Genomic DNA, 22724 nt, shown 5'->3' on the forward strand with positions numbered 1-22724 from the left:
ACAAAGACCATTAGTCATGTTTCCCAAATGTATAGCAAGAGCACAGCCACAAAACAAACAATGAACTTTTTGATCAAAGTAAATGTTTCTTTGTGTTACTTTATTGCAGAAGTAGAGGCTGGATCTTTGTACCATGCACAGCTGATACCTTAGTGGAAATGTCATACAAAAAAGTTGGTGATGGTCATCCACTTCGTCTGTGGCGGGTCAGCACAGAAGTTGAAGCACCACCACAGGAGCTGTTACAAAGGGTACTTCGGGAGCGTCATATGTGGGATCATTCTCTTCTAAAATGGAGGGTTGTTGCAAAACCTGACACTCGTGGGGAAGTATTCCAGTATGTGTGCTCAAGCATGGCTCCGCTGCCTTCCAAAGATTATTGTGTGCTCAGGTAAATTGATTTGTATTGTCATTGCCTCCTGCAATCTTTTTCTGATTGCTGAGACTTTTTTTGATTATCATAGTAGTCACTTCATTCTATGACTCCCCTGTTGCTGCTCTCCTTTGTGTTGTTGTTGATTTGAAGTGTAGTATTACAATTCACAAATAATCAGAATGAAGTGGATGATATGTCTGTGAAACTATCAAGCAGCTGAAAATTAAACTAAATCCAGTGCCTCAGTACACAGATCTGCTGTGAATGTCAAAAAGTTTCAGTTGTAAATTTTATGTGTGCAAAGCCACTGTTTAAACAGTAAAATAGAATACACATTGAAAATGTTGTAGAAAAATCCTTGTAGAATATAAGTACTTTAGTAGTAAAGGCAATCACAAGAGGCAAGGAGAGGGACTGGGGTTGGGTGGCTTGTGGCTTAGAGGGAGGCAGTCAGTTTGCTGGCTAGAAATGAGGGACGGGTGGCAGATATATGGGCTAGGCATGTTAATGCAGGATTGTAGTGGCCAGTTGGGAGTAACACATGCTGAAGGTGACATGGGGATGTGAACTGGAAGGACTGGCAGGACAGAGGAAGGGAAAACAATTGGGTGGAGGGTGCGGAGACAGTGGGTTACCCCAGACTGAGGCCAGGGTGAATACGAGAGTGGGGTATGTGTGGCAAGGATAACTCCCATCTGCATACTTCACAGAAGCTGCTGGTGGAGGGAAGGGTCAAAATGTACCAGGTTGTGAAGCAGACTGAAACTGAGCATGTGGTGCTCTGGTCAACTTTGTTCTTGGCAACAGTTTGGTGATTTCCATTCATCCTGATGGGCAGATGGTTGGTAGTCATGTCAGCATAAAAGTCTGTACAGTATTTATAGAAGGATTGGTATGTGACATGATTGTTTTCACAGGTGACCTTGCCTCTGATGGGGTATAGGATAAGCATGTTACAGGACTGGAATAGGAGTTGCTGCATGGGTGGACTGGGCAAGCCTTGCACCTTGTTATGCCACAGAGGTACAGTGGTATGAGGTTCAACAGCTGAAGTATAATAACGGAATGAAGTAATTTTCTGTTTCAGTCCATATGTTATTTTATTTATACTGCTGGCCAGTTTCAATTATTAAATCACAACACAAATAAAATAACATACTGCCTAAAATGTAAATTTGTTTCATTTGATTATTTAAACAAGATTAATGGTTGCAATAAAAGCGTACTTCAATCATAATGGGGAAAAGGAAAATATATGCATGGAGAAAAGTAGCTTATTTTTTCCCATTTTCCTTGACATTTTATTTTAGCTAGAGGAGTATAATTACAAATATACATCAATTTGACAAAGTCATTAATGGAGGTGTATGTACTAAGGCTTCAGGGTGAACAGAAATGATACATGCATAGCTTACAAAGTCAAGGTTCAACAGGTCTGTATCTGAACCTTGACATGCTGCCCTGAGGAATACTGAGGTTTTTCAAATGTCTGATGGTCTCATAATAATCAGTTGTTGCATGTGTTAGGCCTTCCTATTACAATCCTCTAATAGTCTCATACTATTCATGGCAATTAGGAGCTCCAAGAAGAATTCATATAATTTCAGTATTGATGCAGAAGCTTGGTAATTATATTGTGTTTCCTTTTTAATACTCTGCATTATTTGTATTCTATCCACTTCCATAAGAAGAGAAGAACTACTAATGCACACTAGTGTAGTAGCGTTTGATCTGTAGGTCGCTGCATCCGTGTTTTCATTGTCAATATATGTCTGGCACTGCTACACTTTCATACTCGACATAGTCGTTTATACAGCATGGATGACCACTAAACATACTGCTCTGAGGAGCGTCTGTTAATAATCTTCACTTTTTCATTGATGTATCAGCACCACTTTCCCTTTCGCCTTCAATTATTTAAACTTGATGGGCAGTTCTTCTGGTCCATTCTCTGTTTGTACCAAATATGTCTTCTTTTGTTTTCTTCTAACTTTTCTTATACAGTTCCAGTGAGAAACTGTTTTCCACTAGCAATATTTGTAACCCTTTTTATATCTGTACATTGAGCATGTTGTCTTGTTATTGGCACTTATGTGTATTTCAGGATGCCTCAACACAACCATGTGGGGGAGAGTAGTTTGTTTTACAAAAATATGATCATGTTAGTTGTTAGGTTCTCAGTGATTGTTTCACATGTCATTTTGAACCCAAATACTTCATACAGTACTGTCATTACCATAAGTAACACCTAAATAGTAACACTGTGGTTTGTTGTTGTTGACTGCAGTTTAGATTTGGATCCATGTTCCTCAATAGCAAAGGTTGTTAATGTACACTTGCATGGTGACACTCAATTTGAATGTAACCAGTTTGAATCCTGCTGCCGACAGAAATTTTCATCATCAGTGTTTGGCCAGCAAGTGAGGGTTAAATTTTAAGCTTGTTCACAATATCTTGTGGAATAAGAGCATGCAATACTGTTACATGTGGATTCAATTATTATATAAGAAACACAGTTTTTGCTTGCTACACACATTCATTCATATTATATTCAGTAAAATCACTAATTCATGTTTTAGGTCATTTATTTATTTATTTTTGTCACCAGCATGACAAATTGACTCAAACATTTACTAATCAGCTAGTAGCAGCAGTAGCACCAGTCTTAATCAACATTAGTAGCAGTAGTAGTGAAATTCTGAGATGTAATTATTAGCAGGGTTTCATATAGAGAATTGTCAGGTCTAGTAATATTTCAGAATGTAAAGTACTTCCTGATACACATTACAGCCCTTTGCAAAGAATGAGAAACAGTCTATTTCAACCACATCATCAAAACAAATATCAAATTAGTTAATCTTCTTTATGAAATCTATCATGTTTTCACATAGATCTTCATGAACTAAAGCTTTTGTTGTACCAGTAACATTTATTTATAATGCTCATGTCCTGATTGTTAATAAATATTACATTACTATTTCTGCATCAGTCAGTCTCTTTGCTTTACATTCTAAGTTATCTACAGACACACTTTTAAACAGAATTTGATCATCTTAAAGAAAGAAGGTATACAGTTCATCTGGTCTAGTGTTTTGTATAGCCATATTAGGTTTTTATAAAAATTTGCCATTACTCTTTCTTTAGGTCTTGGAGAACAGATCTCCCTAAAGGAGCATGCATAATAGTTGAAACATCAGTAGAGCATGCTGAAGCACCTATAATGCCTGGTGCAGTCAGAGGCATTGTTCTAGCTTCAAGGTACCTAATTGAACCTTGTGGATCTGGAAAGTCTCGCATAATTCATCTTTCCAGAGTTGATACTAAGTAAGTACTTCTTAATAATCCATGATAGTATGGAAATCTCAATGAAACCTTTCATATAAATGTAGTTTATTTAGCTTGTTAAGGCTGTAATAAGGATGCATTTATTATTTAATGATGTGTTTGTTTCACATTCAGTTTTGTAGTTAGCATTGAATAGTTAAATTAAAATTGACAATTAATCTTTGAGAATATAAATTGTGCAGTCAGTCTCAATTTGGATTTTAAAAGGTGTCTTCACAGAACATGTTATTTTTCAATTCGCAAATCAGCAAAACCAAAATCAGAATGACAAAATATTGCCAACTGGTATATTCTCTGCAGTTCACACCATTCTCATCAAAAAGCTCAGATATTATACTATCAGAATTCTTGCTAATTGAACCTTGTGGATCTGGAAAGTCTTACATAATTCATCTTTCCAGAGTTGATTCTAAGTAAGTGCTTCTTAATAATCCATGATAGTATCAAAATCTCAATGAAACATAACATCTTCAGAATATGGAATAATCAGTCGAAGTATACCATAGACATCAATACTGAGCCCACTCTTGTTCATGTTATACATAAATGATCATCCATTATGTACCAAAGAAGCAAAAATAATTTTCTTTACTGACAAAGCAAGTATTGTAATCATGTATCATAGAATAACTTCAAAACCTTTGGAAAATAATGTAAACTATTCATGTATTTTATATTTTAAAATTTTGGTAACATATTTATTGTGTTTAATCATTTCTTATACCAAATTCTGTAATTGTTTTAAAATTTTCAGTAAAACTTAACTCAAAAATTTAAGTCTTCATAGTGAATGTGGCTTTTTGCAACAAATGACAAATGTCATATTAACAGTTTCAGGTTTGAGACCCTTCATACACATCTGCATACCTTTAAAAATTATATTTTGAAAGAAAGTCAATGACGGTGAACAATATTTGTATTTTTTAAAATCGTTTTTAGTGGTCAAAAGTACCTCTCCCCTTGCTGCACACATTAAGGAAAACGTTTTGCTATTGCTAAAATTTTGCTGCAACATATTTGTAGGTTCTGGAGCCTTTTAAAAAGGATGTTATTAATAAAAGTTAACAACAGTTAACTAAATTAATAAAAAGCTTTTTTTGTGGCAGGCATAAAGTACCTCCCCCCTCCCTCCCCCAAAACACACACAAATACACACACACACACACACACACACACACACACACACACACACACACACACACACACACACACCTTGGAAAATGCATTGGTGTTACTTGGGTTAATACAATTTAGATAAAACACTGTAAATGCAGTTCAGTACTGCAAAAGGCCTGACCACACTATAATAAATAATAAATAATGAAACAGAACATTCTAAATTTTTAAATATTTATGTTGGTAACAACATTAATGGGAAGTAACATGTTACAGAGCATCTTAAACGTCTCAGCTCTGCAACTTTTTATGTTATAGATTATATTAGAATTTAGAGATGAAAATGTAAAAAAGTTGACTTATTTTTCCTATTTTCGATCGCTAATGTCTTACAGCATGATATCCTTGGGAGCTCATCATTGAGGAAAATAGTGTTCATTACACAGAAATGTGGAATAAAAATAATCATGAAGTTAGTTGTCAACATTTAATCACAGTTTGAAAACAACAGAAATATCCATAACTGTAAGACTGGAAGGAGAAATGATTAACACCATTCATCACTCAGCCTTAGTGTGACACAGAAAGGAGTGAGGTATTTTCCTTCCCAGTGACATACATAATTTAATGGGGAATACAATTAACTTCAAACATAAACAAAAATCATATCTGCTTGGCAACTACTTCTAATCCATATAAGATTTTATGAGTATGGAGTAGTACAATTATTGTGTGGATGTATTTTTTTGGGAGAGTAAAGAAGAGACAGACTTTGAATGTGGTTAAGTATAAATCACTGCATGGAGAAAAAAAAAACACAAAAAACACCATTAAGAAATTATGTACATACACTCCTGGAAATTGAAATAAGAACACCGTGAATTCATTGTCCCAGGAAGGGGAAACTTTATTGACACATTCCTGGGGTCAGATACATCACATGATCACACTGACAGAACCACAGGCACATAGAAACAGGCAACAGAGCATGCACAATTTCGGCACTAGTACAGTGTATATCCACCTTTCGCAGCAATGCAGGCTGCTATTCTCCCATGGAGACGATCGTAGAGATGCTGGATGTAGTTCTGTGGAATGGCTTGCCATGCCATTTCCACCTGGCGCCTCAGTTGGACCAGCGTTCGTGATGGACGTGCAGACCGCGTGAGACGACGCTTCATCCAGTCCCAAACATGCTCAATGGGGGACAGATCCGGAGATCTTGCTGGCCAGGGTAGTTGACTTACACCTTCTAGAGCACGTTGGGTGGCACGGGATACATGCGGACGTGCATTGTCCTGTTGGAAGAGCAACTTCCCTTGCCGGTCTAGGAATGGTAGAACGATGGGTTCGATGACGGTTTGGATGTACCGTGCACTATTCATTCTCCCCTCGACGATCACCAGAGGTGTACGACCAGTGTAGGAGATCGCTCCCCACACCATGATGCCGGGTGTTGGCCCTGTGTGCCTCGGTCGTATGCAGTCCTGATTGTGGCGCTCACCTGCATGGCGCCAAACACGCATACGACCATCATTGGCACCAAGGCAGAAGCGACTCTCATCGCTGAAGACGACACGTCTCCATTCGTCCCTCCATTCACGCCTGTCGTGACACCACTGGAGGCGGGCTGCACGATGTTGGGGCGTGAGCGGAAGACGGCCTAACGGTGTGTGGGACCATAGCCCAGCTTCATGGAGATGGTTGCGAATGGTCCTCGCCGATACCCCAGGAGCAACTGTGTCCCTAATTTGCTGGGAAGTGGCGGTGCGGTCCCCTACGGCACTGCGTAGGATCCTATGGTCTTGGCGTGCATCCGTGCGTCGCTGCGGTCTGGTCCCAGGTTGACGGGCACGTGCACCTTCTGCCGACCAGTGGCGACAACATCGATGTACTTTGGAGACCTCACGCCCCACGTGTTGAGCAATTCGGCGGTATGTCCACCCGGCCTCCCGCATGCCCACTATACGCCCTCGCTCAAAGTCCGTTAACTGCACATATGGTTCACGTCCACGCTGTCGCGGCATGCTACCAGTGTTAAAGACTGCGATGGAGCTCCATATGCCACGGCAAACTGGCTGACACTGACGGCGGCGGTGCACAAATGCTGCGCAGCTAGCGCCATTCAACGGCCAACACCGCGGTTCCTGGTGTGTCCACTGTGCTGTGCGTGTGATCATTGCTTGTACAGCCCTCTCACAGTGTCCGGAGCAAGTATGGTGGGTCTGACACACCGGCGTCAATGTGTTCTTTTTTCCATTTCCAGGCGTGTATATGATCAGCTTGCTGTCATCCATATTTTCCACTGAAAATGTACAGCTGTAAAACTGACTCATTCCATATCATGGCAAGAGTTTGCAATTATAATCCAAGGAATATGCTAATAACTAACTGACTTTTGTACAGAAATATATGTTGTTATCAGTCATGAAGAGGTAATGAGAGGAGGAAAAGTAATCATTCACTTTATGGTTGAAGTACTGGGTTCTTAATAGGCACATAAGCAATACTGAAAATATTACTGAACCTCCTGACAGGTTCAACAATGTACAAGATCTTATTTGTGTACCTGTAATTGGTTCAACATCTCAGCTATATGGTGAATGGTTACCTTTACTCGTTTCATTATTAATATTCCATCCAGAACTGTCCTATATCATATGGGTCAAGAAACCAAGAACAAACATAGAATAAAATTAAGGCTTATTATCAAATATGAAGAGACAAAGGGTGAAATCTTTGCTCCTGAAGTATTGTTGTAGTTGTGGTCTTCAGTCCTGAGACTAGTTTGATGCAGCTCTCCATGCTACCCTATCCTGTGCAAGTTTCTTCATCTCCCAGTACCTACTGCAACCTACATCCTTCTGAATCTGCTTAGTGTAGTCATCTCTTGGTCTCCCTCTACGATTTTTACCTGCACCTGCAGTTACAAGATTTTTAATGACAATACATATGCAACATATTACCAAGTTTATCAGGGGAGGAAATTAATACCTTTGCAACTCTCATTTCACCTTTAAAGACAGTCTCTTTCTTCTTCTGGGTAGGTACTTCAGTTCTAGTGGGCTAAAGTTCTCCTGGTAATTTTTTTAGGAGAAGACTAATTCTAGCGATGCTGCTAAAATTTCAACATATTTCTTCATAATCTCAGATAGTAATCAAAGTTTTCACATATATGATTGGTGTGTGTGTTGTTTTCTTGTAAACTATATGACTCATAGTTATATATTTTCATTGGGCTACTGTTGTTGCTGTGGTCCTCCGTCCTGAGACTGGTTCGATGCAGCTCTCCATGCTACTCTATCCTGTGCAAGCCTCTTCATCTCCCAGTAGCTACTGCAACCTACATCCTTCTGAATCTGCTTAGTGTAGTCATCTCTTGGTCTCCCTCTATGATTTTTACCCTCCACACTGCCCTCCAATGCTAAATTTGTGATCCCTTCTTCTCGTCAAGTTGTGCCACAAATGCCTCTTCTCCCCAATTCTATTCAATACCTCCTCATTAGTTATGTGATCTACCCATCTAATCTTCAGCATTCTTCTGTAGCACCACATTTCTAAAGCTCCTATTCTCTTCCTGTCCAAACTATTTATCGTCCATGTTTCACTTCTGTACATAGCTACACTCCATACGAATACTTTCATAAACGACTTCCTGACACTTAAATCTATACTCGATGTTAACAAATTTCTGTTCTTCACAAACGCTTTCCTTGCCATTGCCAGTCTACATTTTATATCCTCTCTACATCAACCATCATCAGTTATTTTGCTCCCCAAATAGCAAAACTCCTTTACTACCTTAAGTGTCTAATTTCCTAATCTAATTCCCTCAGCATCCCCCAACTTAATTCCACTACATTCCATTATCCTCATTTTGCTTTTGTTGATGTTCATCTCATATCCTCCTTTTAAGACACTGTCCATTCCGTTCAACTGCTCTTCCAAGCCCTTTGCTCTCTCTGACAGAATTGCAATCTCATCGGCGAACCTCAAAGTTTTTATTTCTTCTCCATGGATTTTAATACCTACTCCAAGTTTTTCTTTTGTTTCCTTTACTGCTTGCTCAATATACAAATTGAATAACATTGGATAGAGGTTACAACCCTGTCTCACTCCTTTCCCAACCACTGCTTCCCTTTCAGGCCCCTAGACTCTTATAACTGCCATCTGCTTTCTGTACAAATTGTAAATAGCCTTTCACTCACTGTACTTTACCCTTGCCACCTTTAGAATTTGAAACAGAGTATTCCAGTCAACATTGTCAAAAGCTTTCTCTAAGTCAACAAATCCTAGAAACGTAATGCTGAAGTATTAAGGAGTATAAAATTGTGGGGAGAGATCTACAGATTTCATATTCTGACCAACTAACAGCTGCCCATTGAATGCAGACTACTATATGGAGAGGATGGAATGTCAAAGATGTATTTTTTTGTTTTTTGTTAGTTAGCCACTCATAAAAAATAAATATTATATGGATGTAGCCCAAATATATAAGGAAATTTTATAAAAAAATACAGAAAGTATAAAAATGAAATATGTGTGCATGTATACACATAAATAATGAGCACAGAATAATTCAAATTAATACTCTCTGCACTTTTCCTCCTCCCCTCTATCTCACTGTACATCTCCCCCGCCCCCCCCCCCCCCCCCATCCCACCTCTTTTTGCTCATCTCCTCCTCTTATCACTCTATCGATTTCCTTCTTCCCCCTCTCTCTGTCCATGTCCTCCTCCCGCTTGCCTCTGTCCATCATTTATGCCACACCATTTTCACTCTCACCCTCATCTCCACCCCAACAGCTGTGGCTCTTACCCATATAGCAAGTTTTTACCCTGTGAGTAATTAGTTGGAAAACAGAAATTTGCAGGTTTAAACATAACTAAAAGAAGTGTATCCATCATCATTTGAATTTCTAAAATTTTTTCATGTATGATACATAGTATTTGTCTGAAAGAAATGTTTACAGAATCATGCTACATTTAAAAGGCGTTTGCGTCTTAAGAACTGCAAAGTACAATATTTATTGTCTTACAAGTAATGGACTACAAGTTTATGAGAACAGAAGTGTGTGCATGCTTATGTTCCTAACAAGAAAAAGCCTTTTATGTGCAGTATGATTCTGTAAATATTTTACTTCAGACAACTATTGTTAATTAGATATGAAAATATTTTTGAAATTTAAAATTGTAAGATACAATTGTTTCAGTTATTTTTAAACTTGAAAACTGATATTTGCCAACATAATTAATTACAGAGTAAAAATGTACTGTGGGAGTAGGAGCCACCTCCAGTTGGGGTGGGGATGAAGGTAGGAGTGAGAATGATGTGGCATAAGAGATGGGCAGAGAGAAGTACACAAGCACCAAGATGCAGTCAATACCTTCGCTGCGCAGTTCTGATGGTACTGTTACGATGACTGTGCCGCTAAAGCGGAGTAATAGAACACAGTTTTCCGAAATTCCTTCACCAGGGAAGATGAATGCAATATTCCAGAATTAGAAACACGAACAGCTGCTAGCATGAGTTTCTTAGAAGTAGATACCTTAGGAGTTGCGAAGCAACTCAAATCGCTTGTTACGGGCAGGTCTTCAGGTCCAGATTGTATGCCGATTAGGTTCCTTTCAGATTACACTGATACAATAGCTCCCTGCTTAGCAATGATATACAACCGCTCGCTCACCGATAGATCTGTACCTACAGATTGGAAAATTGTGCAGGTCGCACCAGTGTTTAAAAAGGGTAGTAGGAGTAATCCATCACACTTCAGACCTCTATCATTGACGTCGGTTTGCAGTAGGGTTTTGGAGCATATACTGTATTCAAACATTATGAATTGCCTCAAAGCAAATGATCTATTGATACATAATCAGCATGGTTTCAGAAAACATCATTCTTGTGCAATGAAGTAATGGCCGCTATCGACAGGGGATCTCGAGTTGATTCCATGTTTCTGGATTTCTGGAAGGCTTTTGACACCGTTCCTCACAAGCAACTTCTAATCAAGCTGCAGGCCTATGGGGTATCATATCAGTTGTGTGACTGGATTCATGATTTCCTGTCAGGAAAGTCGCAGTTCATAGTAATAGATGGCGAATCATTGAGTAAAACTGAAGTGATATTAGGTGTTCCCCAGGGAAGCGTCCTGGGACCTCGGCTGCTCCTGATCTATATAAATGCCCTGGGTGACAATCTGAGCAGTTCTCTTAGGTTGTTCGCAGATGATGCAGTAATGTACCGTCTAGTAAGGTCATCTGAAGACCAGTATCAGTTGCAAAGCAATTTAGAAAAGATTTCTGTATGGTGTTGCAGGTGGCAGTTGACGCTAAATAATGAAAAGTGTGAGGTGATCCACATGAGTTCCAAAAGAAATCCGTTGGAATTTGGTTACTCGATAAATAGTACAATTCTCAAGGCTGTCAATTCAACTAAGTACCTGGGTGTTAAAATTACAAACAACTTCAGTTGGAAGGACCACATAGATAGTATTGTCGGGAAGGCGAGCCAAAGGTTGCGTTTCATTGGCAGGACACTTAGAAGATGCAACAAGTCCACTAAAGAGACAGCTTACACTACACTCGTTCGTCCTCTGTTAGAATATTGCTGCGCGGTGTGGGATCCTTACCAGGTGGGATTGACGGAGGACATCGAGAGGGTGCAAAGAAGGGCAGCTCGTTTTGTATTATCATATAATAGGGGAGAGAGTGTGGCAGGTATGATACACGAGTTGGGATGGAAGTCATTCAAGCAAAGATGTTTTTCGTCGCGGGGAAATCTATTTACGAAATTTCAGTCACCAACTTTCTTTTCCGAATGTGAAAATATTTTGTTGAGCCCAACATACATAGGTAGGAATGATCATCAAAATAAAATAAGAGAAATCAGAGCTCAAACTGAAAGGTTTAGGTGTTTGTTTTTCCCGTGCACTGTTCGGGAGTGGAATGGTAGAGAGATAGTATGATTGTGGTTCGATGAACCCTCTGCCAAGCACTTAAATGTGCATTGCAGAGTAATCATGTAGATGTAGGTATAGATGTGACCCACATATGCATGTGAAACCATGAGTAAAATGATAGTAGATTACAAAAATGGATGTATTTACACATACACTCCTGGAAATGGAAAAAAGAACACATTGACGCCGGTGTGTCAGACCCACCATACTTGCTCCGGACACTGCGAGAGGGCTGTACAAGCAATGATCACACGCACGGCACAGCGGACACACCAGGAACCGTGGTGTTGGCCGTTGAATGGTGCTAGCTGAGCAGCATTTGTGCACCGCCGTCGTCAGTGTCAGCCAGTTTGCCGTGGCATACGGAGCTCCATCGCAGTTTTTAACACTGGTAGCACGTCACGACAGCGTGGACGTGAACCGTATGTGCAGTTGACGGACTTTGAGAGAGGGCATATAGTGGGCATGCGGGAGGCTGGGTGGACATACCGCCGAATTGCTCAACACGTGGGGCGTGAGGTCTCCACAGTACATCGATGTTGTCGCCAGTGGTCAGCGGAAGGTGCACGTCCCCGTCAACCTGGGACCGGACCGCAGCGACGCACGGATGCACACCAAGACCGTAGGATCCTACACAGTGCCGTAGGGGACCACACCGCCACTTCCCAGCAAATTAGGGACACTGTTGCTCCTGGGGTATCGGCGAGGACCATTCGCATTCCATGAAGCTGGGCTACGGTCCCGCACACCGTTAGGCCGTCTTCCACTCACGCCCCAACATCGTGCAGCCCACCTCCAGTGGTGTCGTGACAGGCGTGAATGGAGGGACGAATGGAGACGTGTCGTTTTCAGCAATGAGAGTCGCTTCTGCCTTGGTGCCAATGATGGCCGTATGCGTGTTTGGCGCCGTGCAGGTGAGCGCCATAATCAGGACTGTATATGACCGAGGCACACAGGGAAAACACCCAGCATCATGGTGTGGGGAGCAATCTCCTACATTGGCCGTACACCTCTGGTGATCGTCGAGGGGACACTGAATAGTGCACGGTACATCCAAACCGTCATCGAACCCATCATTCTACCATTCCTAGACCGGCAAGGGAACTTGCTGTTCCAACAGGACAATGCATGTCCGCATGTATCCTGTGCCACCCAACGTGCTCTAGAAGGTGTAAGTCAACTACCCTGGCCAGCAAGACCTCCGGATCTGTCCCCCATTGAGCATGTTTGGGACTGGATGAAGCGTCGTCTCACGCGGTCTGCACGTCCAGCACGAACGCTGGTCCAACTGAGGCGCCAGGTGGAAATGGCATGGCAAGCCGTTCCACAGGACTACATCCAGCATCTCTACGATCGTCTCCATGGGAGAATAGCAGCTTGCATTGTTGTGAAAGGTGGATATACACTGTACTAGTGCCGACATTGTGCATGCTCTGTTGCCTGTGTCTATGTGCCTGTGGTTCTGTCAGTGTGATCATGTGATGTATCTGACCCCAGGAATGTGTCAATAAAGTTTTTCCTTCCTGGGACAATGAATTCACGATGTTCTTATTTCAATTTCCAGGAGTGTACATGTACATAGATTTCACATCACCTCCTAAACCCTGCATTGATTTCAGCCAAACTTAGTACACATTCCACTTATTGTCTGGAAAGAACCACATACCTCCCATTTTGGTGGGGACGGTTGTGGAAACCAGGTGATATAGGAGATGGACGAGGGAGAGGTGGAAGGAGGAGATGGACAAAGAGAGAGGAGAGGAGGAGATGGATGGGGAGAGGTGGCAGGAGGAGATGGACAGAGAAAGGGGAAGGAGAAGGTGGACAGAGTGTGGGGGGATGGGAGATAGTCAGAGAGAGTGGGGAGGAAGGGTAGGTGTCAGAGGCAGGCAGAAGATTGAGAGGAGTGCAAAAGGAAGAGGGAGTTAGGAGGGAGAGGGAAGAGGGGTGGGTTGTGAGGGGCAGGTGGAATAGGGGAGAATGAAATAGAATGGGGAAAGGCAGATTATGAGAGAGCTTTAAATTTTTCCTTATTATTTGGATGAAACTGCAGCTCTTAGAAGATACCGGGGCAACATTGGGTATTAAGTTAGTATATTGTGTAGTCAAGGTACAATAAGTACTTTTAAATTTCTGAACAGAAACTCATAGTGTGTGTGCAAATGACTGTGTCTTGATATCTGGATAGACCTCTTCTTACCATAGGGGTTTACTTTAAACAACAAGCAGTAGTACCCCAAAATAGCCACAGCATAACATCTTGTGCACTTCATGTGTTGCAAAATTTGAGATAATTCCTGGAGCAAATTGGGCTGAGTTGAGTCTCTGTGCAAGTGTCATTGCATACATTACATTACATTAATGTATGTTCCATAGATCATGGATACGACAATTCACAATGATGTGAAACAAGTTGGTTTAACATAAGTTGTCTTTAAGCAATATGTATATTTTTTAATTTTTTTATGTTACTACTTCATGTCTGAAAAATCATCTATTGAGTAGAAGGAGTTGTCATTCAGAAATTCTTTTAATTTGTTTTTAAATGTTGGTTGGCTAGCCATCAGACTTTTGCTGCTATTTGGTAAATGTTCAAAGACTTTCGCAGCAGCATAATGTACCCCTTTGTACACAAAAGTCACATTTAAAACAGAATAGTGAAGATCATCCTTCCTTCTAGTGTTGTAGCTATGCACTTTGCTATTATTTTTGAACTGCGATGGGTTATTAACAACAAATTTCATAAGTGAGTATATGTATTGCGAAGGTATTGTGAATATCCTGAGTTTCTTAAATAAATGTCTGTATGAAGATCTTGGGTGGGCTCCAGTTATTATTCTCATTAGACATTTTTGTGTAAGGAATACTTTTCCTCTTAATGATGAATTACCCCAAAATATGATGCCATATGAAAGCAGTGAATGAAAATACGCGTATTAGACAAATTTAATTATATGTTTACCCCCAAAGTTTGCCATAACCCTAATAGCATAAGCAGCTGAACCTAATCATTTCAGCAGATCTTCAATGGGTTTCTTCCCATTCAATTTCTCATCAATGCACACACCCAGAAATTTTGAATATTCTACCTTATCAACAGACTTCTGTTCAAAGACTATATTTATCATTAGTGTTATGCTATTTACTGTAGAGAACTGTATATACTGCATTTTCTCAGCAGAGAACTACTTAATAACTTTTTGAGAAACATTATTTGCAATACCCTCAACTAATTCCTGTTTGTTGTATATGATTTCTATACTTGTATCATCAGTAAAAAGAAATAGCTCTGCATATTCATGAATACAGAGTGGCAATTCATCAATATATATTAAGAACAATAAATGTCACTGTGGAACACCATTGTTGATACCTATCCAGTTAGAGGACTCTGCTGGTTTTTGCAGACTACCTGTACTATTAATTTCAACCTTCTGCAGTTGAATATGAATTAAACTGTTTTTGCAGTTTCCCACTCATGCTACAATACTTAAGTTTATCTAGAAGAATTTCATGATTCGCACAGTCGAAAGCCTTTGAGAAGTCACAGAATATCCCAGTGAATGATATTCGGTTATTCAGAGCCTTTAATATTTGATCAGTGAAATCATATACAGCATTTTCTGTTGAAAAGCCTTTCTGAAACCTGATTCACATTTTGTTAGTATTTAATTTTTACAAGTATGCAAAGCTACTATTGAATGCATTACTTTTTCAAAAATTTTGGGCAAAGCTATCAGAAGTGAGATTGGGCAGTAGTCTTCATAACTCAATTTTTTGTCAATGTAAATCTCCAGTAATTTTATAGGTTTTACTTTTTCTAAGACTTCAACACACATCACCGGACTTTGATATATATTTTACTTTTCCCAAATTTCAAGCAATTTATTTTCCTTACATCTAGTGTCACCCTCTTAGCATTGAACCAGGAGTGAATATGCAATAGGACTTTGTCATTAGTTATTTACAAGGATTCTTTTTGAGCACTTTTTATCACACTGCTGTCATCTGTGAATATTGTGACTGTAGCTACATTATCTGAGATGTCTGTGTCATTAATATAGATGAAAAACAATATGGAACTTAGAACACTGGCTTGTGGTACTGCTATTTGAACTTTCTTTGCATCTGAGACTAAACTGATTTTATGACTGGGGTGAGTTAACTTAAGTTTTATGATCTGTGCCTCAAAGAACAAAATGTTTTCTGGAATAATGTCATTATTGCTCTGCCTACAGAATTGTAGACATACCAGTCTCTTCTCCATAATATATAAAATATTTAGTAAATCATCAACAACCACATAAAAAACATTGAATTTTAATGATATGCAGTGATACCTGAAAATCCTCCAGAAGCACTAACTTGTCTGTTTCTGGAATGGTTATCAATTATCTTGGCATAGAGTAACTCTGGAGTATAATTTGGATCATTGTCACTACTATCTACAACAGGGGTTCTCAAATTTTTCCTCTGATATAACACTTTGAGAATCCTGATACTTGGAACAACATTTAGTTTGAAGAACAATACATTTTTAAAAAATGAGAAAACTTGTTTTATTCAGTGATTACTTCAATTTTAAATCTAGCTAATAACACAGAAATCATAATAAATTTTTAAAAAATTATTAGTATTGCCAAAATGTCAGAAAAATCACTGCTATTGATAGGTTTTCATAGAGAACATATTCACTGCACTGAACACAGTTTTGGGAAACCTCGCTCTACACAAATACACAATTCATATTATCCCACCTGCCAGTAGGAATTTGTTGATCAACTATGATAACTCTCTCCCACCATGTTGCAGAAGGCAATGTTTTTTCACGCCAAATGAATTTCTCCAATTAATAATTAGACTTGAGGCAACATTGCAAATATATTTTTCCAGTTTCATAAATATTAATTCTTTTTTGTAAACTGATATCAAATTACTCTTATATGTTCTGTGAAAGTGATCTAACAATCTTTGTGTGTAGGTTGTTGACCAAAGGTAATCAAAGCTAAAAAGTAGACACAGATAGTTCTCAACTGCTCGGTATGTTCATATGACCCAAGACATTTGTACCATCTGCAAACAAAAATAAATTGTCATGATCAATTATTGCTCAATTTTACTTCATTACATATGTAAATAGTACATTTGATAGAGGACAAGTCAAATTAGAGGAATAGAGTGTGAGAGAGAGTGAAAGAGAAAGAGAAAGAGAAAGAGAGAGAGAGAGAGAGAGAGAGAGAGATTGAGAGAGAGAAAGACTGCAAACTACAATTTGCAAATTATAATTTAAAAATAATAAATTAAATAGTAAACAACATTAAATTAAGTAATACAAGTTTACAATAATTTGCATTTTAATTTACAAATGCTGTGGTTTGTAATTCAAGAATTCCTTTACTTAGTAAAAGCAATGTTCCATCAGAAATGAAGTAAGTCTACTTTTAAATGAATTTTTATTTTGAACCTGTTTTAAGACACTGAATAATTTAACTATTATAAGTGAAATACTTTTCTAATACAATATTGTTCTACATTGAGACGTGTTATATGATGTGTACATTTTTGTACGATGGTATGTTTACTTTCTTTATTATTATTGTAGTATAAACACTTTTTGCATAGTTTATAGTGGTGATGTGTCAATCATTTATTCATCCCTAATTTCTTTGTAGAATATCTGTTAAAAGAGGTACTTTGTAAATGTCATGGATGGCTGTATGAAAACAGCCAAATGATAATACATTCTTGAAACAAAGTTTTAAGTCCTTGTTATATTCTTCATGTGCTAAAACAAAAGCCAAGTAGTCAACAGTGATTTAAACAAATTACTTCAGTATGGATTTATCTTGGACTTATCTTCTAAAGAATCTCAGCTCCCAGTGAAAAAGTCTTGAGGATACAGTATAAGCTGTCACAATGTCATATAGTGTCCAATTAAATTACTCTACATCCATATTCCTACAACTTTAGTTTTCAATAATGCAGTGTTAACACCAAAAATTATATCAAATGCATCTATAAAAGAGGAAGAGTGGAAAGTAACTTGAACCGATTGCAGTGGCTACTACTGTTTCCATGGACATTTTGTCTGCCATCCATTGAAATGGTGGTATGATCTTCAAATAATTTTCTTTTCTTCAATGAAATTGTTTACATCACTGATTAAAAGGAGGAACAACACATATTCTACAGCAGAGCCCTGTGGTAAACCATACTTAATTAGTGATTTATTGTATTAATATGTTTATGTTATAATGACATTTTCTTTGATTGCACAATGCATTACTATAACTATTATCTGCCTGTCTTCTAGGTACAATCTTATTCATTGGTTTGGGATACCTGTGACACCATTCTAGCCTGAATTGTGGATAAAAATGTCTGTGTCAGTTATGCTTTTGAAAGATATAGAACAATGCCAGAAACATATTCTCTGTCATCCAGTGCTTCAGAATCAGAATTTTTATTGTCCCATAACATACAGAGATAAATCACAAGTACAGAGGACTCATCAATACTGCAATTACAATTTATGTGTATTGCAGAAACAATAATTATTAATTTACAGAGACTGTGTGTAGCCTAACTATAGTATTACTGTAAAAATAGTGAATAATTATTACAGTCATTTATTAGATGTAAAACTTCTAAAGTTAATTAACAAAACATTTCAGCCACTTGTTTTCTTGCTCATATTGTCATATTATCATTAAGAAATTCTTCTAAGGAATAATAACATTTCTGTACTAACAATTGTCATAGGTTTTGCTTTAGTTGCCCCATCTCCATGCTGAGGATTTGCTTCTTTTTTAGAATGTTGTAAATTTTCATGTCCACGTATTCTGGGGTTTGTGCAAACAGCTTTAACCTATGAGTGGGAAGCATGAAATTCTCCTTGTTCATAGTACCGTATTGATGTTTAAAGTTATTGTCCACAAATAACTTGGGATTACTGTATACAAAATAGTCAGTGCATAAATCAACAAACATGGAGCACTTAATATTTTTAAATTTCTTAACAGTGGACAACAGGATACTTTCGGTTTGGTGTTAGACATATTTCTAACAATTGATTTTTGTAATTTTAAAGTTCTACTCATTTTGCTTTTGCCTCCCCTTCAGTGAAATTAAAAGCAGGGCATGGTAACATTAAGGGTTAAATTGTAATTCCTCTGGATAGGTGGGAAAAGTACATTGAAGACCTCTATGAGGGAGAGAACTTGTCTGATGACTTGATAGAAGAAGAAACAAGAGTTGTTTGGGAAGAAACAGAGGATCCAGTAGTAGAATCAGAATTTAAAAGAGCTTTACAAGACTTAAGATCAAATAAGACAGAAGGAATAGATAACATTCTATCAGAATTACTAAAATCATTTGGAGTATTGACAACAAAACGACTATTAACATTGGTGTGTAGATTGCATGAGACTGGCAATATGCCACAAGACTTCAGAAAAACATTATCTACACAATTCTGAAGACTGCAAGAGCCTAAAAGACCAAGAATTATTGCACAATTAGCTTAACAGCTCGTACATCCAAGTTGCTGACAAGAATAAAATACAGAAGAATGGGGAAGAAACTGAGGACCTCTTAGATGACGATCAGTTGGGCTGTAGAAAATGTAAAGCCACTGGAGAGGAAGTTCTGACCTTGTGATTGATAATGGAAGCAAGACTGAAGAAAACTCAAGACATGTTAATAGTACATGCCATCACAGAAAAAGTGTTCAACAATGTAAAATGATGCAAGATGTTCAAAATTCTGAGAAAAATAGTAGTAAGCTATAGGAAATGATTGGTAATATACTATTTGCACAAGTACCAAGAGGTAACAATGAGTTAAAGACCAAGAACAAAGTGCTCAGATTAAAAAGGATGTATGAGAGGCACGTAGTTTTCACCATTTCTCTTCAATATATACAGCAAAGAAGCAATGATGGAAACAAAGGTTCAGAAGTGGGATTAAAGTTCAAGGCAAAAGAATATCAGTGGTAAGATTCACTTATGACATTGGTACCCAAAGTGAAAGTGAAGGAGAATTGTAGGATCTGTTGAATGGAATGAATAGTCTCATGAGTACAGAATACTGATAGAGAGTAAATCAAAGAAAATTGAAAGTAATTAGAAGTATCAGAAATGAAGACAGTGAGAAACTTAACATCAGAATTGGTTATCACAAAGTAGATGAAGTTAAGGAATGTTGCTAGCTAGGCAGCAAAATAACCCATGAAGGATGGAGCAAGGAGCACATGAAAAACAGAGCAGCACTGGTGGACAGGGCATTTCTGCTAAAAAGAAGTATCAAACATAAATCCTAATTTGAAGAAGAAATTTCTGAGATTGTACACTTGGACCACAGATTTCTGTGATAGTGAAACATGGGCTGTGAGGAAACTGGAACAGTAGTGAATCAAAGCATCTGAGATGTGGTGCTACAGAAGAATGTTTGAAATAAGACTGACTGATAATGTAAGGAATGCGGAGGTTCTACCCAGAATTGGCAAGCAAAGGAATATATGGAAAACACTGACAAGAAGAATGGACAGGGTGATATGACATACATTAAGAGATCAGGGAATAGCTTCTATGGCACTAGAGGGAGCTCTAGAGGAAGACAGAGATTACTATGCCCTTTAGATCAAAACCATGCATAGTGTGGAATCTTCAGATACCATCACTGACATCCAAAACACATTTGGGGACTGTTTGCATGTATTTGAAAACATTTCATTTTCACCACTAATCACATTGCTAACACATGACCAAGTTCATAGTTCTGTAGAACATTTGCATATGTAATGTTTGTTTATGTCAGTCTTCTTTACTTCTCAGTAGACAACTGCACTAAATAGGGTAATGGAGTTTTACAGTGATAACTTACTAATTTTCTCTGCATGGACATGCATTGTTATTTCACTCAGTCTGATTTTAAGAACAACCACAACCGAGGATCATAGTGATTAGATTGAAAATCAGCGTGTGTTGTAAATGGCTTAGTCTCCAATACATGACTAGTTTTGGAGGTCCATAGTCTCATCATTGGCTGACACCCAATGGTTTGCTAAGCTTTGGGTATGGGATGGGTGGTCCAATTAATTGCAAAAGATCAAAGTCACACCTATGCAACATTAGTGCCAGAGAAATGAGAAGAGAGTTTGTATAACAAGTACCATTTCCTAATGTTGCGTAGGCAAGAGTTTGATCTATTTTGATTAACTGGCCCTCCCATATAACAACCATGATCTAACAAATCATTGATGATAGAGCTATAGATCTCCAAAACTAATCATGCAATAAAAACTACATCATTTACAATTGAAGCAGATTTTCAATGTAATTTCTTATTTTAACTAGGGATTTTGCGAGCATGGTGAAAGATGTTGCCATCGCAGTTGACTTTTTGTTCATATGAGAAGTGATCCCACATCCATAACTATCAGCAAGAATCAAAATCCTTCTCAGGCAATTAGAATTTGCTTCACTTTGACTGTTACTTTGTGGTACAGTAATGGTAATATTTGGGATTTGAATATCTTCATGTTGAGGTTTAGAAGTACTATTGTTTTAGGGAATAGCTATTGCAGCACATGTTTCAGGTATCTTCAGTATTATTTATATAAGCGATACTAACCTTCATAGCCAAGGTCACTAACACATGTCTGTTTGATGGCACATGTCTTAGAGGTATGGCAGTTTGAATCCTGATGATGGATGAAATTTTCACTGTCAGTATTTGGCTGGCAAGGGGAGGGGAAGTGATTCTTTAAAGTTCCTGATCACTAGTATTTGTGCAAATGTCCTGTATTAAATTCCAGTCTTATCCACAGTATCTCATAAAGTGGGGACATGTAACACTGTTGATGGTGATTTGGTCACTGGATGGGGGACATTTGCTTTGGCAGCCCCATTGATGCTATTTGAGAAGGGAAGCTCTGTGCCAGCTCTGGGTTTCACCCTCCCCCTTCTGTCAATATCATCATACAACACAAATATAACATTGCAGTATACATGCATCCATTCCACTTACCTACACTCCACAAGTACACATATGACACCCCACTCACATATCCACAAGGAAAGAGGCCAATATGCATGTATGCACACTAGCCACTTGGCAGCTGAATCCACTCTGTGAGATTTCCCAGCCACCAATGCCATACAACATTTAATTTTTTTAAATATAAGTAATATCTTCATCAGAGTTACTGAAAATTTTATATCTGTTTACAATTGAATGTTTGTATTTGATATATTCATACTGCTGTCACACTTCCACAAAAATTTTCTCATATCATTTCAGTAGTGGTTTCTTATTTGTGTATGCAAAGTGACATTTCTGTAGTTTTGTTGCATTTTTACAAAGGGTGTTACTTTTTTTTCAAAGAAATCCTAGTATCTACAAACACCTCACTGTTTGTTTCATTATGATCTTGTCTATTTTGTTTCTTGAGTTTGTCGCATATATATTTTAAAGCTTGTGCCACTTCTGACAGTAATGCAATCATTTCACCTTTGCAGTCCTTTTTATTTAGTTTTTTGCATGACCCACATCCATTATAGCTTTTATAACAACATAACTTTTGCATTCAATTTACATTTAAACACCTGATACCAACTTTCACAATTCATGAAATGATGTACATGCTCCACATAAGATGTAACATTCAAAATATTGTGGCAGTCTATTCTTCTTTCCACAACTTTCTAACAATAAAACATGCATCTGATCTTTTAGAGATGTGATGCATTTTCTCATTTGTGTTATGTTTATTCTGGGAGCTAATGTACTCACAGTGTCTACTTCACACCATCTTGCCATCAACTACACAATAAAATTAATTTGAAACCGAAAACAGAGCATGGGTCAGGAATACTACCACTTAGAAAATGTATGCCACATAATGCTCTTAAATAGCTGTTGAAAACA

General features: G+C 38.2%; 1 protein-coding gene across 2 annotated transcripts in view; it reads left to right on the forward strand.

Annotated features, from left to right (window-relative positions):
- Nucleotides 1-22724, forward strand: part of LOC126299075 (rho GTPase-activating protein 7) — a 1286633-nt gene that overhangs the window by 1256197 nt on the left and 7712 nt on the right. For both annotated transcript variants that reach the window (XM_049990744.1, XM_049990745.1), the window contains 2 exons: nt 110-391; nt 3521-3700. In XM_049990744.1, the coding sequence (XP_049846701.1) occupies nt 110-391; nt 3521-3700 (462 nt within the window). The remainder of the gene's footprint in view (nt 1-109; nt 392-3520; nt 3701-22724) is intronic.

Source organism: Schistocerca gregaria, chromosome X, assembly GCF_023897955.1.
Source record: "Schistocerca gregaria isolate iqSchGreg1 chromosome X, iqSchGreg1.2, whole genome shotgun sequence".
Taxonomy (NCBI): domain Eukaryota; kingdom Metazoa; phylum Arthropoda; class Insecta; order Orthoptera; family Acrididae; genus Schistocerca; species Schistocerca gregaria.